Here is a 24,732-nt window from a genome sequence, read left to right as displayed (position 1 = left end):
TTAATTAGAACGATGGACTTTTAATTATTTTATACAAGGAGGTAGAGGGTTTGTTAATAACTTACCAAGGAGGCAGAGGGTTTGTTAATAATTTTCATGTCGTGAGGAAAGCAAGGAGGCAGAGGGTAATTCTTAGTATAAATAACTTACCAAATTAATTTGAATAAATATTCAAGAAATTGGAAACAACATAAATAATACAAACAATAAATAATAAATTACAACCCAAAGTGATTGGAAAATTATGGGCTCCGATTACAAAAAGTACTCTATTCATCATCACTTAATCAATTTGTGGTGTTAGGATGATCTTCTCTTGCGGTGCTAGAACCACCTTGGCTTGCTATTGTTTCTCTTGCATGCCTCCTTCGCACCACGTCCGCTTTCTCTAACTTCCAAAAAAATTTAGAATTTGGAGACTTCCCTTCTAAAGACATGTTCATAATCTCACGATCTTGTTGAGCCCGTCTTTCTTCTCTAACATGTTCCCTTTCTTGCCTAAGTAGCTCTCTTTCTCTCTCATTAGCATAAAATTCTCTCTCAACAGCTGCTGCTTTTGATGCCTCTCTAGCCTTATCAGCCTCATCTTTCGCCAGGTCCCTCGCCAAAGTCAATTCACCTTGGCGAGTAAGTTCTTCCATGAACTTTGCATAATCCTTCTTGGAAGCACTCCCTTTTCTCTTTGAAGCCTTCTTACCTTGAGGCCTAATTGGAAAACGGGTCGAACCCGACGCTTGTTCAGGGAGGGGCGTTTTGGGCACTTCTTCTGCATCATCTTCATGAACATGATCGGGTGTAGAGTGTAGAGGGGTGCTGTTCATGTGCACTTCTGGACCGACTGGCACAACTCTAAATTTAGGACAATCTTTGACAATATTCCAACATTCCCACCGGTTGAATGATTTATTTTTGCTTTTGGTTTTGGCAGCGTACCAAGCTTGTGCTTGAAGTTCCTACACAATAAAAATAAGTAACAAATAAATAATACAAATAAATAATTATAATGAAAATAAGTAACAAATAAATAATACAAACAACATAATTATAATGTAAGTCGGTAACAAATAAATAATACAAAACATAAATAATAAATTATGTAGGTAACAAATAAATAATACAAATAATAAATAATAAATAATACAAACAATAAATAATAAATTATGACGGTAACAAATAAATAATACAAACAATAAATAATAAATTTTGTACGTAACAAATAAATAATACAAACAATAAATAATAAATTATGTAGGTAACAAATAAATAATACAAACAAATAATTATAATGTAAATTTGGGTATCAAATAAATAATATATTGTTACCTGATCCGAGTAATTTTCCCCACTTCGAATATTACTACTAGCTTGTGCCAAGGCGTCTCTCCACGTACTAAACGATTGGCTAAGTAATTTCTAACGCACCGTGGGAAGCCACGTTGCTTCCCAACGGTAACTGACAGAATTTTTTTTTTCTGATTTTTGTGTCGTCGGCGACGCGCCCCCACGCGTAGGTGGGGTGCACGCGCCTGACACAAAAAAATTTAAATATTGCGCTGACGCCACCCTGGCGTCAGCCTTACGTCACCCCCACCTCGGACTCTCGGGCTGGCAATCCCCCACGAGCCCGGAGCTCGGGCCTCCCCCTTCCATCGGGCTGGGCAACGCTGGACCTGATCCCCTGGCCCTCGGGCCCTTGGTTTCTCCCCTGTCCCCCGAGCAAAACCCAACGCTGGGCTTGCTCTAATGGGATAATCCTTATTTGGACAGGAACAACACCTGAGTGATATACAACATTTCAAATGCCTCAACTCAGACCTTAATTGTCGACCCTTTATGCTGCACTTTGGGATGGACAAGCTTCATCTGATTCTAAAAAGGAAGTTTCAGAAGAATGGAACCGACGATTTCAAACAGGGTCCCTGAAGCACCAATCAACACAAAAGCAACAATAAGCATTTCGTTCGTATGGTGCCTCACATATACGTCAAATGCTAGATTTAACCAGAACATTAGATAAATGCTGTACTCCAACCAAGAGAGTAACTTAATAAATGTTAATTCAAACCTCTTCAACCCAATTTTTTAACTATGGAGAAGGAGCATCCGGCTGCTTTTCTGGTATAGCATCTAGGAATGCCGGTATCTTTTTGTATGCCTCGTGCAACCTGGCCAGAAGGGGGAACCGAGTCTGCACAAACATTGATTATAAAGAAATTAATCAGAAGATGCCGATGGAGAAAGCCACTTGAAAGTTGGATCATAAATTCTCAAAAAGGCAAGCGTAAGAGAAACCCCTTAGCTCAAACAAGCCAATTAAGAGATGAACAGAGACTTGCTACACTGAACACATTGATTAGACTTCAAATGTCAACCTAGGCCTTGAACTAGTAGAATTGAGTTCTTCGCACCACCCCACCTCAAAAGTTCTAGCAAATGATACGAAGTCCCATATCAGGAAGAGGGAGATACGGTTATTCTAAGTTTACATATCGAGGGAGAAGGAAATATGAATGATAAGCTGTTTGTATTATTCTGAAGGAAAGAGACATTTGGTGCACTCTCTGCATGTACCTTTTCTTAACCAAGTCCCTGTAAGTACCTTAGTTGTGGTAAACCAACCTTTGATATAAACCCCTAATTAATGAACACTACAATTTCCACGTCAATGTGAACAGCTACCATTCGTATCAGAAGAACAGATATGAATGTCAAAAACGAGCTCTTACTGTTTGTGATGAAAAAAAAATATAGCTAAAAATAGAGGAAAGACAGGTTGCTCCTGAAAGTTGGATCAGATAGGAACTTGATTTCTGACCCAAGGAACAACAACTTGATCATGTGATGAAAACATTACAAAACCACAAAACTGGATAGTTTCGATCATCACGCGAATCAAGTGAATAAATGTTCATGGGGTGTGATATTCACACACCCCTTTTTACTTCTCACACATCCTTTTGATTTTCGGCCATCGGATCGGATGAATTGAAGAAGATCAAGGGACAGAAATCAACAAGAGGTGTGTGAGAAGTAAAAAGGGGTGTGTGGATAGCACACCGCATGTTCAATTGCAACAGTTGTAACTTGCACAAGAATCGAATGGTAAGTACCATGTCGAATGGTAACTCAATTTTCGACCCATAATATATCAAAATGAAGATAGGAAAGTGTAAAATACGATTATACCTATTTTGAAGCCCAATGATTGCTGTAGATGGCCAAAAAATAGCCTCAAAGTTGACTAGTTCGAGGGAAAACTGGAAAACTCGCCGAAAACTGGGTAAATTTTAAACGTTCATAACTTCTTCAATACTCAACGTAATCAAGTGATTCAAAAACAAAAATCATACTTATCGATGAGACAAAGATAATGGTGCCTTTTTTGATGGCTAACGCGTCGTGGTTTGGCCGGAAAATGGCTCAAAAGTGGCTGTCTTGGTCTCGAGTTAGCCACTTTCGAGCCGTTTTCTGGCCAAACCATGGCAATTTAGCCATCGAAAAAGGTATCATTCTCTTTTTCTTGTCAAGAAGTATGATTTTTGTTTTTGAATCACTTGATTTTGTTGAGTATTGAAGAAGTTATGAACGTTTAAACTTACCCAGTTTCCGGCAAGTTTTCCAGTTTTCCTTCAGACGAGTCAACTTTGAAGCTATTTTCCGGCCATCTTCCGCAACCATTGGTCTTCCAAATAGGTATAATCTTATTCTACACTTTCCTATCTTTATTTTGATATATTATGGGTTGAATTTGGTTAAGAAACGATTGAGTTACGAAACTTTGAAAATTGCCCAAACTTCTGGCCAAGAGCCTCGAGACACTTAACGGAATGACCAAAATGATGGATGGTGGACAATCTCAGGGACCACTTCTATTGATTTGAAATCTCAGGGACCAAAATAATGAGTTATGCAAATTTCAGGGACCATTTTGGCTATTTAGCCAACTCTAAATTCTCAATCTGAATTCCATATTTCAAGGGTTGTATTTAATTGGAATTTTGAGAGAGTTTCCGAGAATCTAATTTCATGGAATTTGGGAGAATTTGAGAAAATTTGAGAGAAAAAAAATCACTTTCCAGGGATTTTGAGTTAAAGTTTCATAGAATTTACATTAATTGTGAGAGAATTCTTTGTGTGGGCTTAGAGAATTTTAGAGGGTTTATTCATGAATTTCAAGAGATTTGTTTGAATTCCCATGAAATCTGATTATTTTATTTCAAGAAAAGCCAAATTGATTGGTAAAATTGGGTTGTCCCAGAAGGCAAAAGATCCAATCACATCACATGAATACGCATTAAAATATATTGTTCCAAAGCACAAGAGCATCATCGACCCTTCTAGCATTGAGCAACCCGTCCATTAATGTTGTGTAGGTAATTACATTTGGTTCTCTGTCTTCACCAAACATCCTGGAGAGGTAAAGTATCACTTTATCAACATGACCTTGAAGGAAAATAATATATTCGGTAAGAAAAAGAACTCACCCTAAGGAAGCCTTTCTACACTTCATCATTAGCCGCAAACTTCTTTGTGATAGGGTCCCAACCAAATCCAGAATTACGCCTAAAAAGCTGACATATTGATTAATATCGACCTCTCAATGTTTTCACACAGTTCTTAACATGATCTTTAGTTTTTTGACACCCAAATTTTTCATTAAGCACAGGAACAATTTTGGCTTCTATAGTCTGCTTGCTTATTATGCCATTAGCATTACGCCATCCATTTTTTACGGCCTCAACAAGTAGTTGCAACAACATGTTGCTCTCTTCCACGGACCATTGATTATAATTTCCTTTTCCCTTTTCTTGTTGTGAATCTCCCATTTATGATCTTAGATGATACATCATAATTATCTTATTATTCATACATCTTTTATACAACGAATCAATGTAAACAATAAAGACTGAACTACATGCATAGGATTGCAAAGAAGACAAATTGAACAAAAAAGAAATTGAACAACAAACCAATCAAGTCTCACCCTAGTTACGTTGACATTTTGACCGAACTTTGCAAACATCAATTCGATATCCAATTCGACATCAAATTAAAAGCACCGAACTTCAGAACAATTTTTTTTTTTTAATCAAAATCTTTATATTAGCATTCCACTTTGAATTCTCATTTGTCTTTTTTTCGTCTTATACCCATTCTCGGTTAACTTTGGCCTTCTATATTGTTTTTATTGGGAAATTTTTTTACGAACAGAAGAGTGCATTTGAAAAAACACCGCAAGGAAATTTTTTTTTTGATTACACATCATCATAAATCCTTCTGAAGTTTCCAACAGCAAACATCAATTCGATATCCACCGTGCTTTTAATAGGATTTACTAGAAAATATGCCCGCGCGTTGCTGCGGGACTTGAATGCATCACCTTGAACTGCATGGATAAGATACATTTTACCTGAATAAATTCAACACAATCATAAATGAAGAGAGGGATAGATGAGTGAATGGGGTCGGTAACATATGCAGCTTCATTTTTATATACGTTCAACTGAGCTAACATGAAAAGACATTGTACAATGAACAGGACAAAACTAAACGTAACAAACCCATGATGCTACGAAGTGCCTCGTAGCATCGAATCGGGCTACAACACCCCAGGGTGAGATTCAGACTACTTTACATATTTTCATTTTAATGTACCAACAAGGAAACGATAGTATATTCCAAAATTAGCAGTTTACAAAGAAATATAAATATTGTTTTCAATGAATTAATATGATTGCAAATGTAATAGCTCCATACATAGTGAGGTAGGATAAATGATGAAAGACGCACTGAAATTTGAGGTCCATAGGTTGAGAAGAGTCCATAGCATTGATCTATATATGGATAGCTTGCACAGATCTACAATTCAAGCTCTGAACAAAGTATCAATTTATCAGCAATTGTGACATTCATTATTCCTAAAAAAGTTATTGATTCACAAATAAAAAAAATGAAAGTAATCGGAAAAGAAATGCTTACCACATGCTAGTTGAATCCGAACTCAAAATGACCATGATATTTTCCCAGCAATGATCACAAAGAGATTGCTGCCGGGGACTTCTGTCTATCCCCTGAAAACAATGGAATAATATATCCATTAGAAAACATCACAAAAAGATTTACGGTAATTGTCCCAACTATTATAATTATATGGTTCTATTGGCATATTCAGACTTCAAAATAAAATCTGGTAGTTGTTTGCACTTGTAAACAATTTCTCTTTATAAAACTACATAAATTGTAATGACCCAAGAAATCAAAATTTGATTAGGCATTAGAAACAATGTTACCGTTTGGAGAAAAGGATGCTCAACCAAATGGAAGCCCAAATTTAAAACAGCAACTGAATAAGAATCTGACGTTATAAAATCCGTAAGAAGCGTGTAGTGTGTCTAATTTAAAAAGTCTCTCACATATGTAATTGCACGTAGCGCACCGGATTAAAAAAAAAAAAAAAAAAAAAAAAAGAAACCTGATACCAAAGGACTGCAAAGGATTTTGCTTTGTCATAGAAAGTAAAAGACTAAATTGAATCAATTGAACGTGCTTCTACCAACCAACAAAGTAAAACACAGGGCAACAAAATCACAAATCAACATAGGCATCTCTTAAGAATTTAAATAACCAAGATTTCGATGAACTGATTATAAGCATTTGTAAATAGATGTGTCACTATTTACATAAAACATGTGAAGGACAATCAGTTTAGAGTTTCAAAATATAAAATATTAAAATTTCCATAAAAGATAAGTATTGGGAAACAAAGTTGGCATCTCACCTTCCACAATAGGTCGACAAATCCCTTGATTACGGTTTAGCTTCTTGTTTAACTGGAAACACAAATTCATTGTTCAGAATATCATAATTTCATGAAATGGTTCACCTTTGAATCAAGAAGAACTCCTTTGTTTTATGTATAGTACTGATAATCAACTCATAATATTGGATCTCAATTTATTTCAAACTTTTATGCATTTTTTACTATTCTAGGATCCATTTAGGCAATCTCTTAGACCATTAGTTTGTTCCCCTTGACTAAAATTAAAAACAGCACATCTGCTTGCTGCTTAGTGACTTGATAAGTCGGTCACAAAGATAACATGTAGAATGCAAATATGGATCAGGAACAAACAACAGCTATAGAATTGATTATATAGAAGAAGAATACATACTTATTGTGAGGTTATCCCAGCTATCCACTATGACCCAATATATATAGCAAGTAAAAACTATGGCAGCAAAGATCTCACGTATTACATAAACTTTGTTTTTGTACAGTGTCTTCTCCATTCAATGACAGTTTGTTTCTTATCCAGAAAAATAAAATGAGTAGGTTAATGATACTCACATGTGCAAAATGCTAATCCTATGGTCTAAAGTTAACTGAGTTTTTTAGTGCAAAATCCCTAATTTCACTGCATTTCGATTGATCACAGTTCGTGACTTGTTAAACTTGATATATCCTTAGACATTTTGGGAACTTGACAGCTTAAATTTTCTTTAGTCACAGATGTGCTCATAAAAGCAAATTACAGCGACCCAATATATACTAAAGACTTGGAGAAGGGACTCAATTAGTCAACGAACAGGTGCCTCACCTTTCATGTTAAAGACCAAAGAGAGAAAACCAAGCCGAACTCTTCAAAATTCGTTGGCACACATGCATCAATTGAATGTATAATGCATACTTAGATACAACCATTCAAACAATTGTCATAGATTGACATAAGCCTCCAAACTTCAAAAAAATTGAAACCTTAAAAAAGCAAAACCTTTTTTCCTTCATATTTGAACTGTTTCGATTAGCTTATCTCTCTATCACTTGATTCATTATTTCTAAAGGAAGTTCTAATCACTACCAAAACAGCTTAATAACAATTGATTATCTCTAAAAAAAAAAAAAAGAGGGAAAACATGAAATACTAACTGTACTCAAAATGTCAAATGCGTAACACATGGGTCTAATCTAAACCCTGATTCTAAAATTTAGAATTCAACACAAAAATGAAAATTGGAATGATTAGCATGGAAATGAGAGAGGGAGAAGGTCTTCCTTACCAACGACAATGAAATCCAATTGTCATTCAAGCTCCCTCAATCACGACCTGTAGGAAAATATCAAACCCAAACATAAGTTCACTGAAATCCGAATTCAATATAATCAAACACAAACAAAATACCAAAATTATAAATAAATTAAAAACTAAACTAAACTATAAATTAAAACTTTCAATTGAATAACCCCAGAATTTAAATTACTTACCAGTAACAGATTTCTCTGAGTAATCAACTTCTCGATTATGGTCATCGAATACAACATTCTCCAAAACTGCCAAACACATGCAACCATGTTTGATAAGATTTTGAAATATCGCTCCAATCATGACACAGAACATAAACGTTTCACGCTAACTGTCATTTTTAAAGTAGAATGTTCAACTAAATCATGATGTTAACTACCAGTCCCAAATTTGAGTCCTTTGACAAATCAATGCACTTGGCATAGCAACCACCTTCAATGTTTGACACACCATTGTTGCCCCAGCAGTGCTCATCATCTCCAATTAGATACCGATTATGATCCGTAGACAGAGTCATCTTCCCAGTGCCTGCAACAAACATCCCAGGATCAGTTACAAAAACACAAAAGAAACTGAAACACAAAAGATTGATGTATCATCGCTAATTGATCATTGCACACATAAAATTATCATGATTCATACCTCTACGTCGATATGGAATTTTATAAACTGGAAAAATGGAACCCAATTTCATTGACTTCATGGTGCAAGTGCTGTAAAAAAAAAAAGCAAACATTGGCAATATGATCAAGCACATTCCAAGTATTAATACATCCAAATAAAACCTAACATTCATATGCGAATAACAATGAAGGTAAAGATGATTGCAATTGAGTGAATCCGCAGAACTCAATAGACTCAAATTGCAAAACAGGCGGGGAAAAATCAAACCCATCAACAGAGTGAAGAGAAATTTTAAATCTTTAAATGAATTCTAGACAAAATCATGTAAAGGGTTTGTTTTGGCTACCGAGAAACTTAGTATACATTTGAATATTATTACATTTTAATACAAAACTTTAGCTTCATTCAGATGGGAGAGATCAAAGGTTGCATCATTCAGTTTCACACATGGCCACAACACAATTTCAAAAACTCTGTCATCTCAAAGTCACATTCTTTATCAAACTCCCACTCCAGAATCGAACAAAGGTTGATAACGGACAAAAAGAAATACAAAGTACGAAATATAATCAATATCATCAGTCAAAACTTGCTGCAAAGGGTGAGGGTCAACCATGTGACCTTTTGCCCCTTAACCTCTGCCTGCATGGACAAACAACGGAAGAATTAATACCCAAATAACACAAGAACATAAAATGCACATTGAAGATTTGATAAGCAGTGTACAGTACATAACCAAACCTGATAATATATGCCTTTAACAGATACAAAGACTTTACACAATTTATGAGTCCGAAATATGTAAGCTTGCCATTCATGACTCAACCTGGTACGAAAGCAACACCAATATTAAGGGAAGATTCCACAAAACCATTAACTCCTAGAAGTAACTAAGCATCATTTCATACTTCAGAACTCCTTTTATTTAGAAAAATTCAAATATCTACCTTCGACAGTTATGAATGCGTTTGACATCAATTCTGTCCTCAATAGCAGGTAATGCCGCAAAGAGGTGAACCATTGTGAGGCAATCGTCTATATCTCTGAGTGCGTCAACGAATTTTGGATATCTGCAGTTCCAAACATACCAAACAACTGTTAGAGGCTCTACATACAATAACAGACACGCAACTAATTTTTTAACAGTACGAAAAACCCAACAAACCTCTGCAAAATAATTCTATCTAATTTGTAAGTGGGTATTCTCTCTTTCAGGAGAGCAGCTCATTCCTTGTTCTTCTTCGCATTGGCCTTCTTTACTTTTCTTTCGTATGCTTTTATCTCTCTCAACTGCTCGAGTTGAGAGAAACAACAGCTCGTTCATGCTGAATGAAAGAAACATCCTTCAAGTGATAATAGGTATGGTGATTTCCTTTCACCTTTTTGTTCAACTCCCGAGGGAACACGCCCTTTAGAATACACAATTTCCTATAATTTCCAACAGCAAGCACATGTATTAAGTAATCATACAATAATTCAACCGATAAATCCGAATAATGCACAAACCCTAAACCCTAGATTAACATAAATTACATAAATCATGTGAAAATACAGAAATTACAACTTGAATACCAGAGACAGACCTGAAGAGGGGAAGACTGACTTGAAGCTGCTTGACAGCTTCTCACCTGGTGACGTACTTTGCGACATTTCCTTCCTTCTTCTTTCCCTGCAAATTCGAGGGACAATCAACGGGAAGTGTGAGAAAATGGTGAAATTAAATATTGGAAATTGTTCTTTTAATACTGATGTATATAGGAGAGCTTATCGGAGACGGAGGAGGTGACCTAGAACTTACTGCAGGCCTGTAATGCTTATGCTTCACCAGGGCCTCGATTTGCAGATAGAGGCTCGGCCCGATTGAAATGAAGCACAGCATCTCTCCCCCTTGAAATCTGAAATCCCCACCCAAAAAACCACGCATGGGCATTCCTGATGCAAACGGTGGAGTAAGACGACATAGACCAGAGAAGGGATTGGCGAGGGATCTGAGGGAAATTACAAAGTGAGAAAATTTTTACTGGGATTTTTATTGTATCATTTAAGTAGCTAAAAGAGGACTACAACAGTCAAATATAGTGAAAGAATAATTAAGGGCAAGTTGATTGTATGATTAAAGAAATCTCATACCTTCCATTAAAAAAAAAAAAAAATCAAAGCAAAAACCAGGAAGAGATTGATACCTTACCGGACGCTGGGGGTAGCCCAAGTTGACCGAAATGGACGAAACCTTGCTCGACCTCTCTCTCTATCCACATGAGAAAACAACATCACCCAAAAGGTCAGAGATTTCCAAAACCAAAAGGAAATTAAGAGAGAGAAACGGAGGAGAGAGAGAGAGAGAGAGAGAGAGAAAGAGAGAGAGATCGGAGTACCGTTAGTTAAAGCGTGGACGGCGTCGGTTCTCCGACCACTATGCGTAACCCGTTAACCCTAAAGAATACACATACCCATGCTTTCCGCTCTGTATCTCTCTCCCTGCCCATCTCTCTCTCTAAAATGGGAGAAAATCTCATAGATCCTGACAGAGCATCTACCTAAATCTCTCTCACTCAGTCCAAACCCGTAGCTCCCATCTCTCTCCAATCTGTCAGGCCCTGTGTCTCCTTCCTCTGTGATCGCTCTGTTCCCCTCTCTCCGCTCGCCAGAGGCACACCCAGCTGTCTCCGAGTCAAAAATGGGAGTGATTGTCTCCCTCCAATTTGTCAGGCCTGATGTCCCCCTCCCCTCTCTCTTGCGGAGTCAAACATGAAATGCAGCCAACGGCTGAAAGAAGGTTTTTAAGCGTCAGTGGCAACTTTGTAAATTAAGTGAAAGTGGGTTAAAAGCATCTGAGTGGCTATCTTGTAAACAAACTGAAATTTAAGTACAATGAACAGTCAAGAACAGTGCCAATTGCAATGCTTTCTTTAGACTAAAGTAATTTTGAAGTTTTAGCCGATAAAGAAAATACATAACTTAAGTATTTATGAGTTAATGATACTTGTAGTTTGAATGTTAACATCCATAAATTTTTCTGAACATCTTAGCTGCATTCATGCATTGTTAAAAGGTCACTCATTTTCCTAAGTACAGAAGTTGTGATTTTTTCAAAAAAAAAATGTCTAGTTCGTTGAGAGAGCGCAGTTGTGAACAACACATGTTAAAGAAATTTAGGAATGAGATAGTTCACTATTAGAAAACCTAACGAAAATACCAACCAACCAATAACAGAATCACAGATTGAATTGTACAAACAAAATTAAAAATAAATAAATAAAAAACAAACAAACCATTCAACCTCTGGACAATGAGAGGATCACAAAGACAACCAAGAATGAGAGCAAAGCAAACAGCAAACGAATAACATAAAGTGATCAAACCAAACAGTTAATAAAAAACAAAATCATAAAGATAAGCTGTCTGAAACGGAAAAAGAATGGGAAAATACCATATTTAAGTTCAGGTGATATATGAAAGTCTTGATTCAAATGTGATTTAAATATAAGCAAAAGAATAGATGCATATCATTTGTATACACACACCACCATCTGCATAAGCAACAACTTCAATGAATTTGCACAGAATTGCAAACTCTAACCCTAAACCACACCCACCTTCTAAAATCTCGAAATATCCATCGTAACAGAATGAGACCGGAAATCAAATTTCAAAAAGCCTCATTTCTACATCACAACTAACCACTGCAACTATATATTTTGCAACCAGAAAAACGATAATAGTTTCTTATTTTATACCTGTATAAATCCCTTAGGAGAAATGGAGTTAAAATAATATAAACTAAATGAAAACTTGAACAAATATTTCAAACCAACGAAAGTTTCACCCGCCAACACAGATTACATGGTAATGCATTAGCTAATTGTAACAATTGGGAAAAACCACTTAAACAACTCAAAAAATCAGTTTGATCCAAAGCTATAACACAAATCTTAATTTGTTCTTTGCTGATGTTGCTAATTTTATGATCAAGATGGGGAATATTACTCCTCTTACAGGTACAACCCAAAGTATGTGACGACTGGTGAGTGTGTGTGTAGTGATTCTAGTGAAGCATTCACTTGAGATGCTTAAGATAATATTCGAGCAAACTCTAGCCTCAAGGTTTTACTTATCTCAAACCTTATTAGGGAAAATGACAAGTCACCCATTTCAGTTACTGTAAAATAGTCTGTTATCTCTAAATGTACTTAGCTGTGCTAATGTTTGTGATTAGTTAGAACTGTTATAAGGTAGGTAGTTAAGGGGTATCTTTGTAAATAGCCAAAGGCTATATATATGTCTTCACAGTGTACAAACTAATTAATTCAGAAATACAATTGGAAAGCTTACAGAGGAAGTTTCCAGTTTCTAGATGGTATCACGCCATTTCTGCTTCACAGCATCGATCCTTCCGCTCCCTCGACTCGATCGATCGATCGATTCTTGATCGATCTTTCTGTTCTTCTCCTCTGATTCTTCAGTTTCTCTTCTCCGATCTCTCTTGCATCAACGTCTTTGCAAGCTATGGCGGCGCACTCATCTTCGCCACCACCTGAATCGTCTTCTCCGTCGGTTCAAAACCCTAATTTCTCTGGAAATCCAAGTCCTCTGAGTTCCTACACCTCCCTTACGATCCATAACATCGGCAGCATGGTGCCGATCAAGCTGAAACGATCGAACTATCTGCCATGGCATGCGCTGTTTGGCCCAATTCTACGGCGTTACAAGCTTCTTGGAATCATTGATGGTACTGATGTTTGTCCATCACCTTTCCTACCTGATCGCAACATTAATCCTGCCTTTGAGGAATGGTACGAAAAAGATCAAAATCTCTTGATCTGGTTCAATTCCACACTTTCTGAGGAAATCATCCCCTTCACGGTGGGTGTTTCTTCGTCTCGCGAACTCTGGTTGAAGCTTGAACAGAGATTTGGTGGAATTTCAGAGGCTCATATTCATCAATTACGGTCGCGTCTCCAATCTGTTCAGAAAGGTTCTCGCTCCATCTCTGAGTATCTTCAAGAAATTAAGGAAATCTCAGACTCCTTGCAAGCTGCTGGTGCCTCCGTTTCTGATCGCGACCTAATTGCAGCCACACTTCATGGCTTGCCTGATGATTTTGAGTCATTCATTGACTCAATCATGCTTCGATTGTCCTCTACTTCTCTTGATGAACTCCATGGTCTTCTTCTCACTAAAGAACTGTCCATGGCTCGACGCAAAAATATCAGTTCATCCTCTGCTGCTGAACCTTTTCAAGCCTTCTCGGTGCACTCTCAGCCTCCTCTGCTACCTACTCCTTCTGTGTTCGCTGCTCAGCACCAATCTTCATCCTGGCAACAATCAAAATCTGCAAATCGTGGCAAACATAACAGAGGCCATTCCTTCTCTCACAGAGGCAATCGCAATTTCCAAATGAACCGTGGCAATTACTCCAACACTCGTGGAAATCGTAATTTTCAAGGCTCTCGTCATCCTCAAGGCTCTTCCCATTTCAAAGTTCCATGTCAAATCTGTGGTTCTAACAGTCATGAGGCTCTTGATTGTTTTGATCGAATGAATCCTGACATCTGTGGTCGGATTCCTCCAGCTAAACTCGCTGCTATGTATGTCAACCAATCTGCCAAACCAGCTCAGCCTTGGTTGATTGACTCGGGTGCGACTTCTCACATTACTAATGATGTTGCCAACATCTCTTCTCCCACTCCCTATACTGGTGAAGATAAAGTGTATATTGGTGATGGTAAAGGTCTTTCTATTCATCATATTGGTTCATCTGCTTTGCATACTCCTCATACTTCCTTTAAGCTGCAGAATGTTTTACATGTTCCCTACATGAAACATAATCTCTTGTCTGCTTATCAGTTTCTCAAAGATAATAACTGTTCATTGACCCTTGACCCTTATGGATCCACTGTTAAGGATCGTATTTCGGGGAAGATGCTTTTGCGGGGACCCGTTAGAGATGGATTCTACCCTCTTCAAGGTTCCAGCTCTTCTTCAATTTCTTCTCCCTCAGCTCTGCTCAGTGTCAAGGCTCCTGTCAAGGTTTGGCACCGACGCTTGGGTCATCCATCCTCCTCTATTTTCAGAAGGGTACTTTCTACTAATAAACTGTCCTTACAAGGCAAGTCTACTACTGATTTCTTCTGCTCAGATTGTGCTCTTGCCAAGAATCATAAGCTTCCTTTTGGAATTTCTTCTTCCACAACAACTCACAGTCTTCAACTTCTACACTGTGATCTGTGGGGTCCAGCACCTGTTATCTCAAACAGTGGTTTCAAGTACTATTTGCTCATTGTTGATGACTTTAGCAAATATAGCTGGTTTTTTCCTTTGAAGTCCAAGTCAGATGTTTTTTCTACATTTGTTGTCTTCAAATCTTATGTAGAAAATTTACTTGGAAATAAAATCAAAGTTTTGCGCTCAGATTCAGGGGGTGAATTCATCAGTACTGCTTTTGCTTCCTTTCTCAGTACACATGGCATTTTTCACCAATTTAGCTGTCCACATACTCCTGAACAGAATAGTTGTGCTGAGAGAAAGCACAGGCATCTTGTTGAGACAGCTCGTACTTTGCTAGTTGCTTCTAATGTTCCTCATGTATTTTGGGTTGAAGCCTTCTCCACTGCCATCTATCTTATTAATCGGCTTCCCATATCTGGTATTTCCTCATCACCATGGGAATTATTATTCAAGCAACCCCCAGATTACTCTAAACTTAAAGTGTTTGGTTGCCAATGCTTTCCTTGGCTCCAACCATATGTTCACAGCAAATTAGATGCCAAGAGCAAAAGTTGTATTTTTCTTGGATATAGCCTTCAACACAAAGGCTATCGATGCCTTGATCCCCTCACCACTCGAATTTACATCTCCAGACATGTTGTCTTTGATGAAAGTTCTTATCCATTTCAATCCCTGCAGCCTCCCTGTTTCTGTCTCACCCCATCCTCACCAGCAAGCTCTTCCTCTTTGGATCTTTATTTTGAGAAATATATTCCCCATCTCTCTCCTAGCCGTGCCCCATCTTCTTCACCTGTTTCTCCTTCTGCCTCTGCTTCTCCCCATCCTTCTTCTTCTCAACCCATTTCAGTCCCTGCTGCTTCCAGTTCTGACTCTGTTTCTGAATCCTCCACCTTACCCTTAAGTCAGTCCAATCCTTCTCTCCTTCCTCTTAATTCTCATCCAATGATCACACGATCCAAGGCTGGCATTTATAAATCTCTCCCTCATGCCTATGCAGCAACTAAGCATCCTCTTCCTGTTGACACTGATTATGTTCCTAGTACATACCTGCAAGCTTCTAAGCATGCTCATTGGCGAGCTGCAATGCAAGATGAGTATAATGCATTGATCTCTACTGGTACTTGGTCCCTTGTCCCCTCTCATCCTTCCCAAAATATAGTTGGATGTAAATGGGTGTTTCGAGTTAAGAAAAAGGCTGATGGCACCATTGACAGATTTAAGGCCAGACTAGTAGCCAAGGGTTTTCATCAACAAGAAGGTATTGACTTCCAAGAGACCTTTAGTCCAGTTGCCAAGCCCGTTACCATTCGGATCTTACTCAGTCTTGCTGTCCAACATAACTGGTTTCTCAATCAATTGGATATAAGCAATGCCTTTCTTCATGGTGACTTAAAGGAGGATGTCTACATGCAACAACCTCCTGGGTTTGTTGATCCCAATTCTCCTACTTCAGTTTGTAAGTTGCAGAAATCTCTATATGGACTAAAACAAGCTCCTCGAGCTTGGTTTGATAAACTTTTTCAAGCTCTTCATTCTCTTGGGTTTCAACAATCTTCATCTGATGCCTCATTGTTTGTTCTTCCTGGTCCTCATTTGGTTATTGTTCTTGTGTATGTTGATGACATCCTAGTCACCGGTCCTCACTCTCAAATCTGTCAACAGTTTATCACCCAACTCAGTTCTCAGTTTCCAGTAAAGGATCTTGGTCCTTTACACTACTTCTTGGGCTTAGAAGTACACAGATCCTCCCATGGTATTTTTGTTCATCAATCAAAGTACTTAATTGATCTTCTTCAGAAAACACACATGGAGGGTGCCAAACCGTGCTGCACACCCCTTAGTTCCACAAAATTAGATAACAGTGGGCCTCTCTTGTCCAACCCCACTGAATATCGTTCTATTGTTGGGGGATTACAATACCTTACTTGGACTAGACCGGATCTCGCTTTTGCTGTCAACCAGATCTGCCAATTCATGCATGCTCCCAGGGAACAACATCTTCAGGCAGCTAAACGAGTTCTTCGATTTCTTAAAGGCTCTCTTTCCCATGGTTTATGGTTCACCAAGGGTTCCACCCATCTTTCCGCATACTCTGATGCTGATTGGGCTGGCTTGCACTTTTGATCGAAGATCTACCAGTGGCTATTGTGTGTTCTTAGGCTCCAATCTCATTAGCTGGAGTGCTAAGAAACAAAGTACTGTTGCACGGTCATCTACAGAGGCTGAATATCGCTCCTTAGCTCATACAGCTGCTGAACTTACTTGGGTTTGCAAAATCCTCAGAGATCTTCACTTCCCTATCCCTACACTGCCTACACTTTGGTGTGACAACATCTCAGCCATCTCCCTAGCTTCTAATCCTGTTTTTCATGCTCGTACAAAGCATGTTGAGATTGATTACCACTATATTCGAGAATTGGTTCTAGCTAATCTTCTCAAAGTTCAGTATGTTTGCAGTGCAGACCAAGTAGCTGATCTTCACACCAAGTCATTATCCAAAAGTCGATTTCAGTTCCTATGCTCCAAGCTACCCATTGGAATCTGTTCTGATTCCCCTTCTAGCTTGAGGGGGTGTATTAGGGAAAATGACAAGTCACCCATTTCAGTTACTGTAAAATAGTCTGTTATCTCTAAATGTACTTAGCTGTGCTAATGTTTGTGATTAGTTAGAACTGTTATAAGGTAGGTAGTTAAGGGGTATCTTTGTAAATAGCCAAAGGCTATATATATGTCTTCACAGTGTACAAACTAATTAATTCAGAAATACAATTGGAAAGCTTACAGAGGAAGTTTCCAGTTTCTATAAACCTAGCCTTGATCTTCTCTGAATTCACTGTTTCATTAACATGTCTAAAATCATTTTCATTTGCAAATGCAATATCATATTAAGTATGCTGCTACGTCCACTCACATGTTCTATGTAACATATGCATTCAACTCAATACCCTAACATTACAGTGAAAATTAATTAATATTATAAAGAAGTTGAGACTTTACCAAAGCAACAAGGCAACGGTTGCAAACTAATCACATATGTAAAATCTAAGTACAAAAGCTTTGCAAAGGTAATAAAAAAATGGTGTATAACTAATTAGGCTTTGAACATGTAATTAGTGTGCAGAATTGTATACCTAAAGAAGGCAATGAAGCGTATTCTTCCTCCTAAAATTAGGGTTCCTGAAATTTGCAAAGAAAGGAAGTCCATTAGGAAATCTGAGAAATTGGAGGACCAAATCTCATTAAATTTGAGTTAAATGAGTTAACGTACACCAATTAAATGAGATGGTAAACAGGTTTCAAATCTATGAAATGTAATGGTTGAAATCCAACCAAACCTAATCCTTAAACCTATTTTCTCGGATACCCCATACTAAAGAGAATGCATGTGAAGTTTAGTTTATAAAATTGCATGTTGTTTTCTCTCTTTGTACCGTTTAACAATTGACCAGTAAGATCACGTCAAATATACTTATATTAGGAAATCTAACGGCGAACAATGTGAAACCGAAGATGGTTACATCCTTGGTCTTCACAAATTTTCCTTACAACTATAATGTTTTTTCAAGTTTTAAAAATTGATAACTGCAAGCAACAGAGCAGATAGTATTAAGATCCAAAATGCATTGCGGAAACTGTAAAAGTAAAAAAAAAAAACCTGTGATGGAGGAAAGGATTAAATTGGTGAAAGTGCAGCAAACAAAGGGTAAATCTCAGAAGGGTTTAACTGACGACCAGTAATTTATACTTGATAATGTTCTGCATTATCAGCCGGATAAAGCTGTCAAAATGTGTTTTGGAATCAGTCGTCTGATAGCATGTTTATCGACGTTGTTGGGGTCTAAATTTTGTGTCCACCTAAGGTTATTTAAGGCTGAAAAGTTAACTCTACTCAGTTTAGCTTCTAAGTTATTTTATTTTTCAGTCTTCAAATTTAGACTAAATATTTAATATTCCATAGTGTAGTTTCAACTTCAACTTTACCGTGAGAGCTTGTATACTGGATTTACTTCTTTAGCCTTTTGTATGCAATTTATATTACATGACTAAAAATACAACCCAAATAGAACATAAATGGCCCATGAAAAAAAAATGTGAAATATTTACCAAGCACTATTCACATTTTTAGTGAAAGAACTCAAATTTTAGAGATACAAAACAGAGAAGCTTGTATAAATCATTTATAAAGGTTACCTTCTTTTGGTTGAAAAACTAAAGGGTGATGCCAATACTTCTTCTGCTTGCATCTCCTTATGGAACTTTACCTTGTACATGAACCTGAAATCAGCACCCAGTCATTACCTTTGGCAAGCTTATGGGGGTATTACAACATGTATGGGAAGATTATTGCAACTCTAATAAATGAAGAAGCATTCATTTGAGGAAAAGGATTGAACCCAATACACAAAATCAAAATTTTTTTCTGCCAATTCATTCTCTTCATCCAGAAGAAGAAGATTAAACTGAGAGGAGATAAACAGACAGCATTTTGTGGATTCTTTAAACAATACCAATTACAATGTTATCTACTCACACCACACCACACTGAAGAGGTTCAATTGATTCCAAAGAGAAATTAGAAACCAACAAACTGGGAAAATGGAGGAAACTCAATGATTAAACTTCACACTCATGCCTGAGTCCTTTTCTAGATGAACCTCAATTAAATGACAGAACTAATATTAAGCAAATAGTAATTGTATAGCTTCAGTCTTATGACAATGCAATCATGATGATCGCTAATTGAAGGTCTAATAGCCATGCATCTTTGCAAATATACAATTATAAACCATCAGAAAAGAACATGACAGGGTGTTCAAACTTGAAACAGCAAAAAAATCAAGGAATGCAGAAGTAAGGATTGTGAAATGGACATTTAACAACCACCATTCATGGTTCTATAAAAATGGGTATATACTAAGTTGGAATGACCACAACAAACAGTAAAAAAGAACAGAGAATGCAGCAGTTTCTCGTATTTTCGAATCAATTCTAAACCCTGAAATCCTTACGCCCAGACCTTTTATTCACACCTCAGTTGTTTCTGTATCCCTACATCTATGAATCCAATTTCATTCAAGAGAATGCAGAGGAGAAAATCGAAAAAGAAGTATGTCCCCATGATTAATTTTCTCGTTTATTCTTCATAAACTAATTACATATTTAAAATCTAAGTACAAAAGCTTTACAAAGGTAATACAAAATTGGTGTACAATTAATTAGGCCTTGCGCATGTACTCAGTGTGCAGAATTGTATACCTAAAGATGGCAATAAAGCGTATTCTTCCTCCCAGAATCAGGGTTCCTGAAATTTCCAAAGAAAGTAAATCCGTATCTGACAAATTGGAGGACCAAATCTCATTAAATTTGAGTTAAATGGGTTAATGTACACCAATTAATGAGATACTAAACAGATTTCAAATGTATGAAATGTAATGGTTGAACAGAGCCACAATGAAAATAACAGCACGGGAGTAACCAAAAATGTTTAACCATCTTTCTAAATTTGAGTCAAAGGACACACCAACTGAAAACAGTGCATTACCGTGGGGCACACAACATGTATATACGATGAATCATTTTATTTTTAGCAACCTTCAGTGAAGCAGCCTAAGTTGGAAAGGAGTAAAATTTAAATTGAAAAACATTAATCTAACAGGAACAAATTTAAAAAGAGAAAACCATCAGAATCTTTACAGAAACCAACTGAAATTGCAATTTGAAAACAAAACTGCCGTATCTTAGCAGTGTTGCTGCATATATTGGCTTTTTCAGAAATAAATGATAAAAAACAGATGCACCCAATGCATTGTTTTTTCTTCTTCTGTGCAGTAACAAAAAAGGACAACATTCGCGTGAAAACATAGTACATGCATATAATATTCCGTTGCCGGTCATTGATCATGCACAAAGAAATAGCGTATGTCATTTAAGGCTCTACAAAAACAGAGAAGAGGAAAAATTTGTCCTGTTTTTAAAGAAAATTATCTCCCTGTACAAACACACAGAGAAGAGGATAAGGAGAAACAAATATGAACCTTGTTAAAAAGAAACAGACGTATAACCACCTAAACAGGCACGACAACACACATCTGAGATGGGAAAAAGGCCAAAAAAACAAAAAACAAAATTTGAAAATACAGCAAAATAAATATAAATATATAAAAGCAAATGAGTGCTGCAGCATCAGAGAGCCACAGGTAATGACTTTACTGATGCCTTAGTTCAAACTAAGCTATTAAGGGAAGAGAAACTAAGGTTGAGACATGACTTGCAAACTGTGTGCAAGTGCACGTGAGTGCGAGGGTCATGGAGACAAAATCACAACAGAGAAAATAGGTGAATTAGATCATCAAACGCTGTATCAATAACTGAGATTGAATAGAATGGGGTGTCATTGTTGTGCTCAACTTGGATACCGGTATATACATGCTCCGACGGTTGGTACGTACATATTTCCAAAGATATCAGCAAGTTTATTGGATTATACATACATATATATACGGCGGTTAATAAATAAGAAAACAATTCCATCCATTTCAGATCTTATATGTATATATAACATTCGTTAAACTTCAATGGATGCTTAGTTATCTCAGCCTTGACATTAATGAACAATACAGATACGCACACTAAATAGAAAGAAACTCATTTCCAATATAAGCTCAAATGACAAAAATTGATTTATATATTTAAAATATAAGCATCAAAGCTTCACAAATATAAATTAAAAAAGGTAGATAGCTAAATAGGCTTTGAACAAAAATGATGGCGTATAATTATATACCTCAAAACAGCATGGAACCAACTTCTTCCTTAAATGATCGAAATTTATAAAATCTGCAAACAATGTAGATCAGTTAGCAACTTAGACACTTTCAAATTTGAAGAGCAAATCTAAAGAAATTTTAGCTAAACGACCAAAGACAGGCCCAAAAAAAAAAAAAAAAAAAAAAAAAAAAGGAAATTTACAAATATGATGAATTACAAAACACACCTACTGAAAAATCTCACGTTTGTAAAGACTGGAAGCTTTTGCATGTTAACCCGTCTTAACCACTAACATTATCTCTTGTAATTACTCAAGCAATTATTCATCTATTTCATTGCTAACCCAAGCCCTAAAGGTGGAACCACCTGAAGTCAATACTTCAAGAGCTAAAAAGCAGGCATCAGTCTTCCTAAATTTTGATGCTTAAGATATATATTTGGTAATGGACTGATCCTTTTATGAGCATGTTTATTTACTAAACTTCTATGGTAATAAATTTGGCTTTAAGTTTACTCATGCCACAACCTTGGTAACTACTGCATTCTATTTTGTCAACCCTTTTCAACTTGATATACACCCTCTGCTTTCCCTGATCTCCCTTATTTATGATTTTAAATCTTGAGTTATGCACCCATCATACCTTGGATGCCTTTGGTTAAGATATTCAAATTTTAATCTTTATGGTACTTTAGGTATGCACTGGTGCAAAAAGTGAACAGCAATCAAAACAGGCAGCGAGTAAGGTATTTGTTAAATGTTCACAGATTGGTATTAACACAGCAAAAAAAGATAGTGATATATGTGAGTTTTAATAAGTTTTGACCTGATTTTAGGCATTTTACATCTGAGGCAGAGTGATAGTGGGTAAGAATCAACTAAAAAATAAAGGAGAACCAAAAGTATTAAACACAAAATATTACATGGCAATGAGAATATATAAACACACACACACAAATTATTACCTTCCAAAACATTCACCTCCCAGAAAGACCTTGAAATCCCCACAAAGTTGTCCATTGGTTGTTAGAAAGTTTCAAACACAGTATAGAGATTTGCATTATAATTTAGTTCGTACAATTAACAAAACTTTAAAATGGATAGACAAATACCTTAGTAATGGTTCATTTGGTGGCTGTTGTGTGAATGAATGGTTTGATCTCTATGCTTGTGTTGGATCTACATGCATATGAAAAATAAAATTAAAAAGTGCATCACACAAATACAAAAGCAACCAAGAAATGGAAAAACAACCTTGCAACATAGAGATATACGAATGATGTGAAATGGAAAAAGAACCTGAAGGTGATTTGGTGAGAAGCAATTAGTGGGAAAGTATGAAGAAACACACAATGAGCACAGTGCAACCCCTTTATTTATAAAGACAGAAATCTGACTGTAACAGTGAACTAAACAATCTAAACTCCCAAATTTAAAAACAATAAACTTAAAAAGGAGTTTGAATTTTGTTTACCTATAAGCAAAGGGGAAAAAAAAAATCTGAAAAACACAAATATGAAGACAGTGTAATCCCTTAATTCACAAAGACTAAGAGCGAACCCTAATAGCTACGTAAACAATATAAAATATCTATGATAGCATTAATGATAGAAAAAATATCTATGACAATTTTAATAAATGGAATGGCTAATCAAACAGTAAACAACAATTAAAAACAATAAACCGAAAAAGAGTTAACCCTAAGGTGAGCTAAACAATCTACAAAGATCTATGACAATTTTAATTAAAGAACAAAAAATTTGTAACATTTCTAAAACAGAAAAAGGATCAATGAGACAAAAAGTAATCAAGAAACAAACAAATTAAAGCAGTGGAAGACCCTAATTCACAAAAATAGAGACATAATCCTAGCACCCAACTCAACAATTTATAAACATCTATTACTATTTGAATGAAAGAACAAAATATAAATGAATTTTTTTACAAAGAAAATGGCAATTAGACACTAAATAATTAAAAAAAAAAAAAAAAGTGGTGAATTACCTTTTCAATCAATGGAGAAAATTGAAAACACAAACCCTGCCATTCGTCCCTCACCCATCCTCTCCTCACCGCCTCTATGCGTAACCTGTTAACCCTAAAGAATACACACACCCATGCTTTCCGCTCTGTATCTCTCTCCCTGCCCATCTCTCTCTCTAAAATGGGAGAAAATCCCATAGATCCTGACAGAGCACCTACCTAAATCTCTCTCTCGCTCAGTCCAAACCCGTAGGCTCCCATCTCTCTCCAATCTGTCAGGCCCTGTGTCTCCCTCCTCTGTGGTCGCTCTGTCCCCCTCTCTCACGCTCGCCAGAGGCACACCCAGCTGTCTCCGAGTCAAAAACGGGAGCAATTGTCTCTCTCCAATTTGTCAGGCGTGATGTCCCCCTCCCCTCCCTCTTGCCGAGTCAAACATGAAATGCAGGGAACGGCTAAAAGAAGGTTTTTAAGCCTCAATGGCAACTTTGTAAATTAAGTGAAAGTGGGTTAAAAGCATCCGAGTGGCAATTATGTAAATAAACTGAAATTCAGGATGAACAATCAAGAACAGTGCCAATTACAATGCTTTCTTTAGACTAAAGTAATGATCGTGAATTTGTAAAGACGAAAAACCTTTTTGACGCCAATTCGATATCCAACAGCTAGTTTCCATTCAAAATTCAAAATTTCTATGAACCCCAATTGATCTTTTTGACAATCAAAAGCAAAAAATATTCAACAAAACACCAAACCATAAACCCACACACATATTCAGCAATGGGGTTTCAAATCCAGATAAACCCTAGACTAGAAAACCCTAACCCTAGAACAAGATTACAGTATCCAAACAAGAAAAATCCGAAGAAAACATGTACAAGTTGAAAAGTTTTACCTTCAAGCTACTTTGTTTTTGGAGTAGAAGGCGCCCTTCTCTGGAGAGGAGAGCAGCACACAAAGTCGCTCAAAATTTCTAGGGGTGAGATGAGATTTCCCAGGCTGTTTGGTATTTATAGGTCTCACCTTGAAATCCTCTAAAATCCACCAATACAC

General features: G+C 36.7%; 1 protein-coding gene and 1 long non-coding RNA gene across 15 annotated transcripts; both read right to left on the bottom strand.

The window, feature by feature from the left end:
- Positions 1 to 1,870: 1,870 nt before the first annotated feature.
- On the bottom strand, positions 1,871 to 2,189 carry LOC103932842. The gene is made up of 2 exons (XR_665051.3): positions 2,066 to 2,189; positions 1,871 to 1,919 (listed from the first exon to the last, which is right to left on the bottom strand). It is a non-coding gene; the product is annotated as an uncharacterized LOC103932842 (long non-coding RNA).
- Positions 2,190 to 4,990: 2,801 nt separating this feature from the next.
- Positions 4,991 to 24,732, bottom strand: LOC103935322. Of its 14 annotated transcripts, XR_007259563.1 has the most exons (25): positions 24,575 to 24,731; positions 23,704 to 24,134; positions 22,812 to 22,878; positions 22,665 to 22,693; positions 21,718 to 21,770; positions 20,190 to 20,235; positions 19,125 to 19,208; positions 18,065 to 18,110; positions 11,081 to 11,471; positions 10,889 to 10,953; positions 10,504 to 10,693; positions 10,289 to 10,374; positions 9,871 to 10,133; positions 9,653 to 9,775; positions 9,447 to 9,531; positions 9,319 to 9,347; positions 8,724 to 8,794; positions 8,514 to 8,609; positions 8,264 to 8,329; positions 8,059 to 8,093; positions 6,779 to 6,830; positions 6,291 to 6,355; positions 5,980 to 6,071; positions 5,758 to 5,871; positions 4,991 to 5,386 (listed from the first exon to the last, which is right to left on the bottom strand). XR_007259563.1 is itself a non-coding variant. In XM_048587322.1 (24 exons), exons 14-24 carry the CDS (start codon positions 9,724 to 9,726, stop codon positions 5,835 to 5,837), a joined length of 702 nt encoding a protein of 233 aa, XP_048443279.1. In that variant the 5' UTR covers positions 9,727 to 9,775; positions 9,871 to 10,133; positions 10,289 to 10,374; positions 10,504 to 10,693; positions 10,889 to 10,953; positions 11,081 to 11,560; positions 18,065 to 18,110; positions 19,125 to 19,208; positions 20,190 to 20,235; positions 21,718 to 21,770; positions 22,665 to 22,693; positions 22,812 to 22,878; positions 23,704 to 24,134; positions 24,575 to 24,732; the 3' UTR covers positions 5,461 to 5,834. The 14 variants fall into 14 exon arrangements, 13 of the variants coding, with proteins under 13 accessions (XP_048443279.1, XP_048443278.1, XP_048443277.1 ...); XM_048587322.1 differs by lacking the exon at positions 4,991 to 5,386 and having other exon boundaries at positions 5,461 to 5,871; positions 11,081 to 11,560; positions 24,575 to 24,732; XM_048587321.1 differs by lacking the exon at positions 4,991 to 5,386 and having other exon boundaries at positions 5,461 to 5,871; positions 10,493 to 10,693.

This window comes from the organism of the source record quoted next, unplaced genomic scaffold, assembly GCF_019419815.1.
Source record: "Pyrus x bretschneideri cultivar Hongxiangsu unplaced genomic scaffold, Pyrus_bretschneideri_v1 Contig265, whole genome shotgun sequence".
Taxonomy (NCBI): domain Eukaryota; kingdom Viridiplantae; phylum Streptophyta; class Magnoliopsida; order Rosales; family Rosaceae; genus Pyrus; species Pyrus x bretschneideri.
Note: the sequence above shows the minus strand (reverse complement) of the source record. Positions and strands in the feature narration are given on the sequence as shown.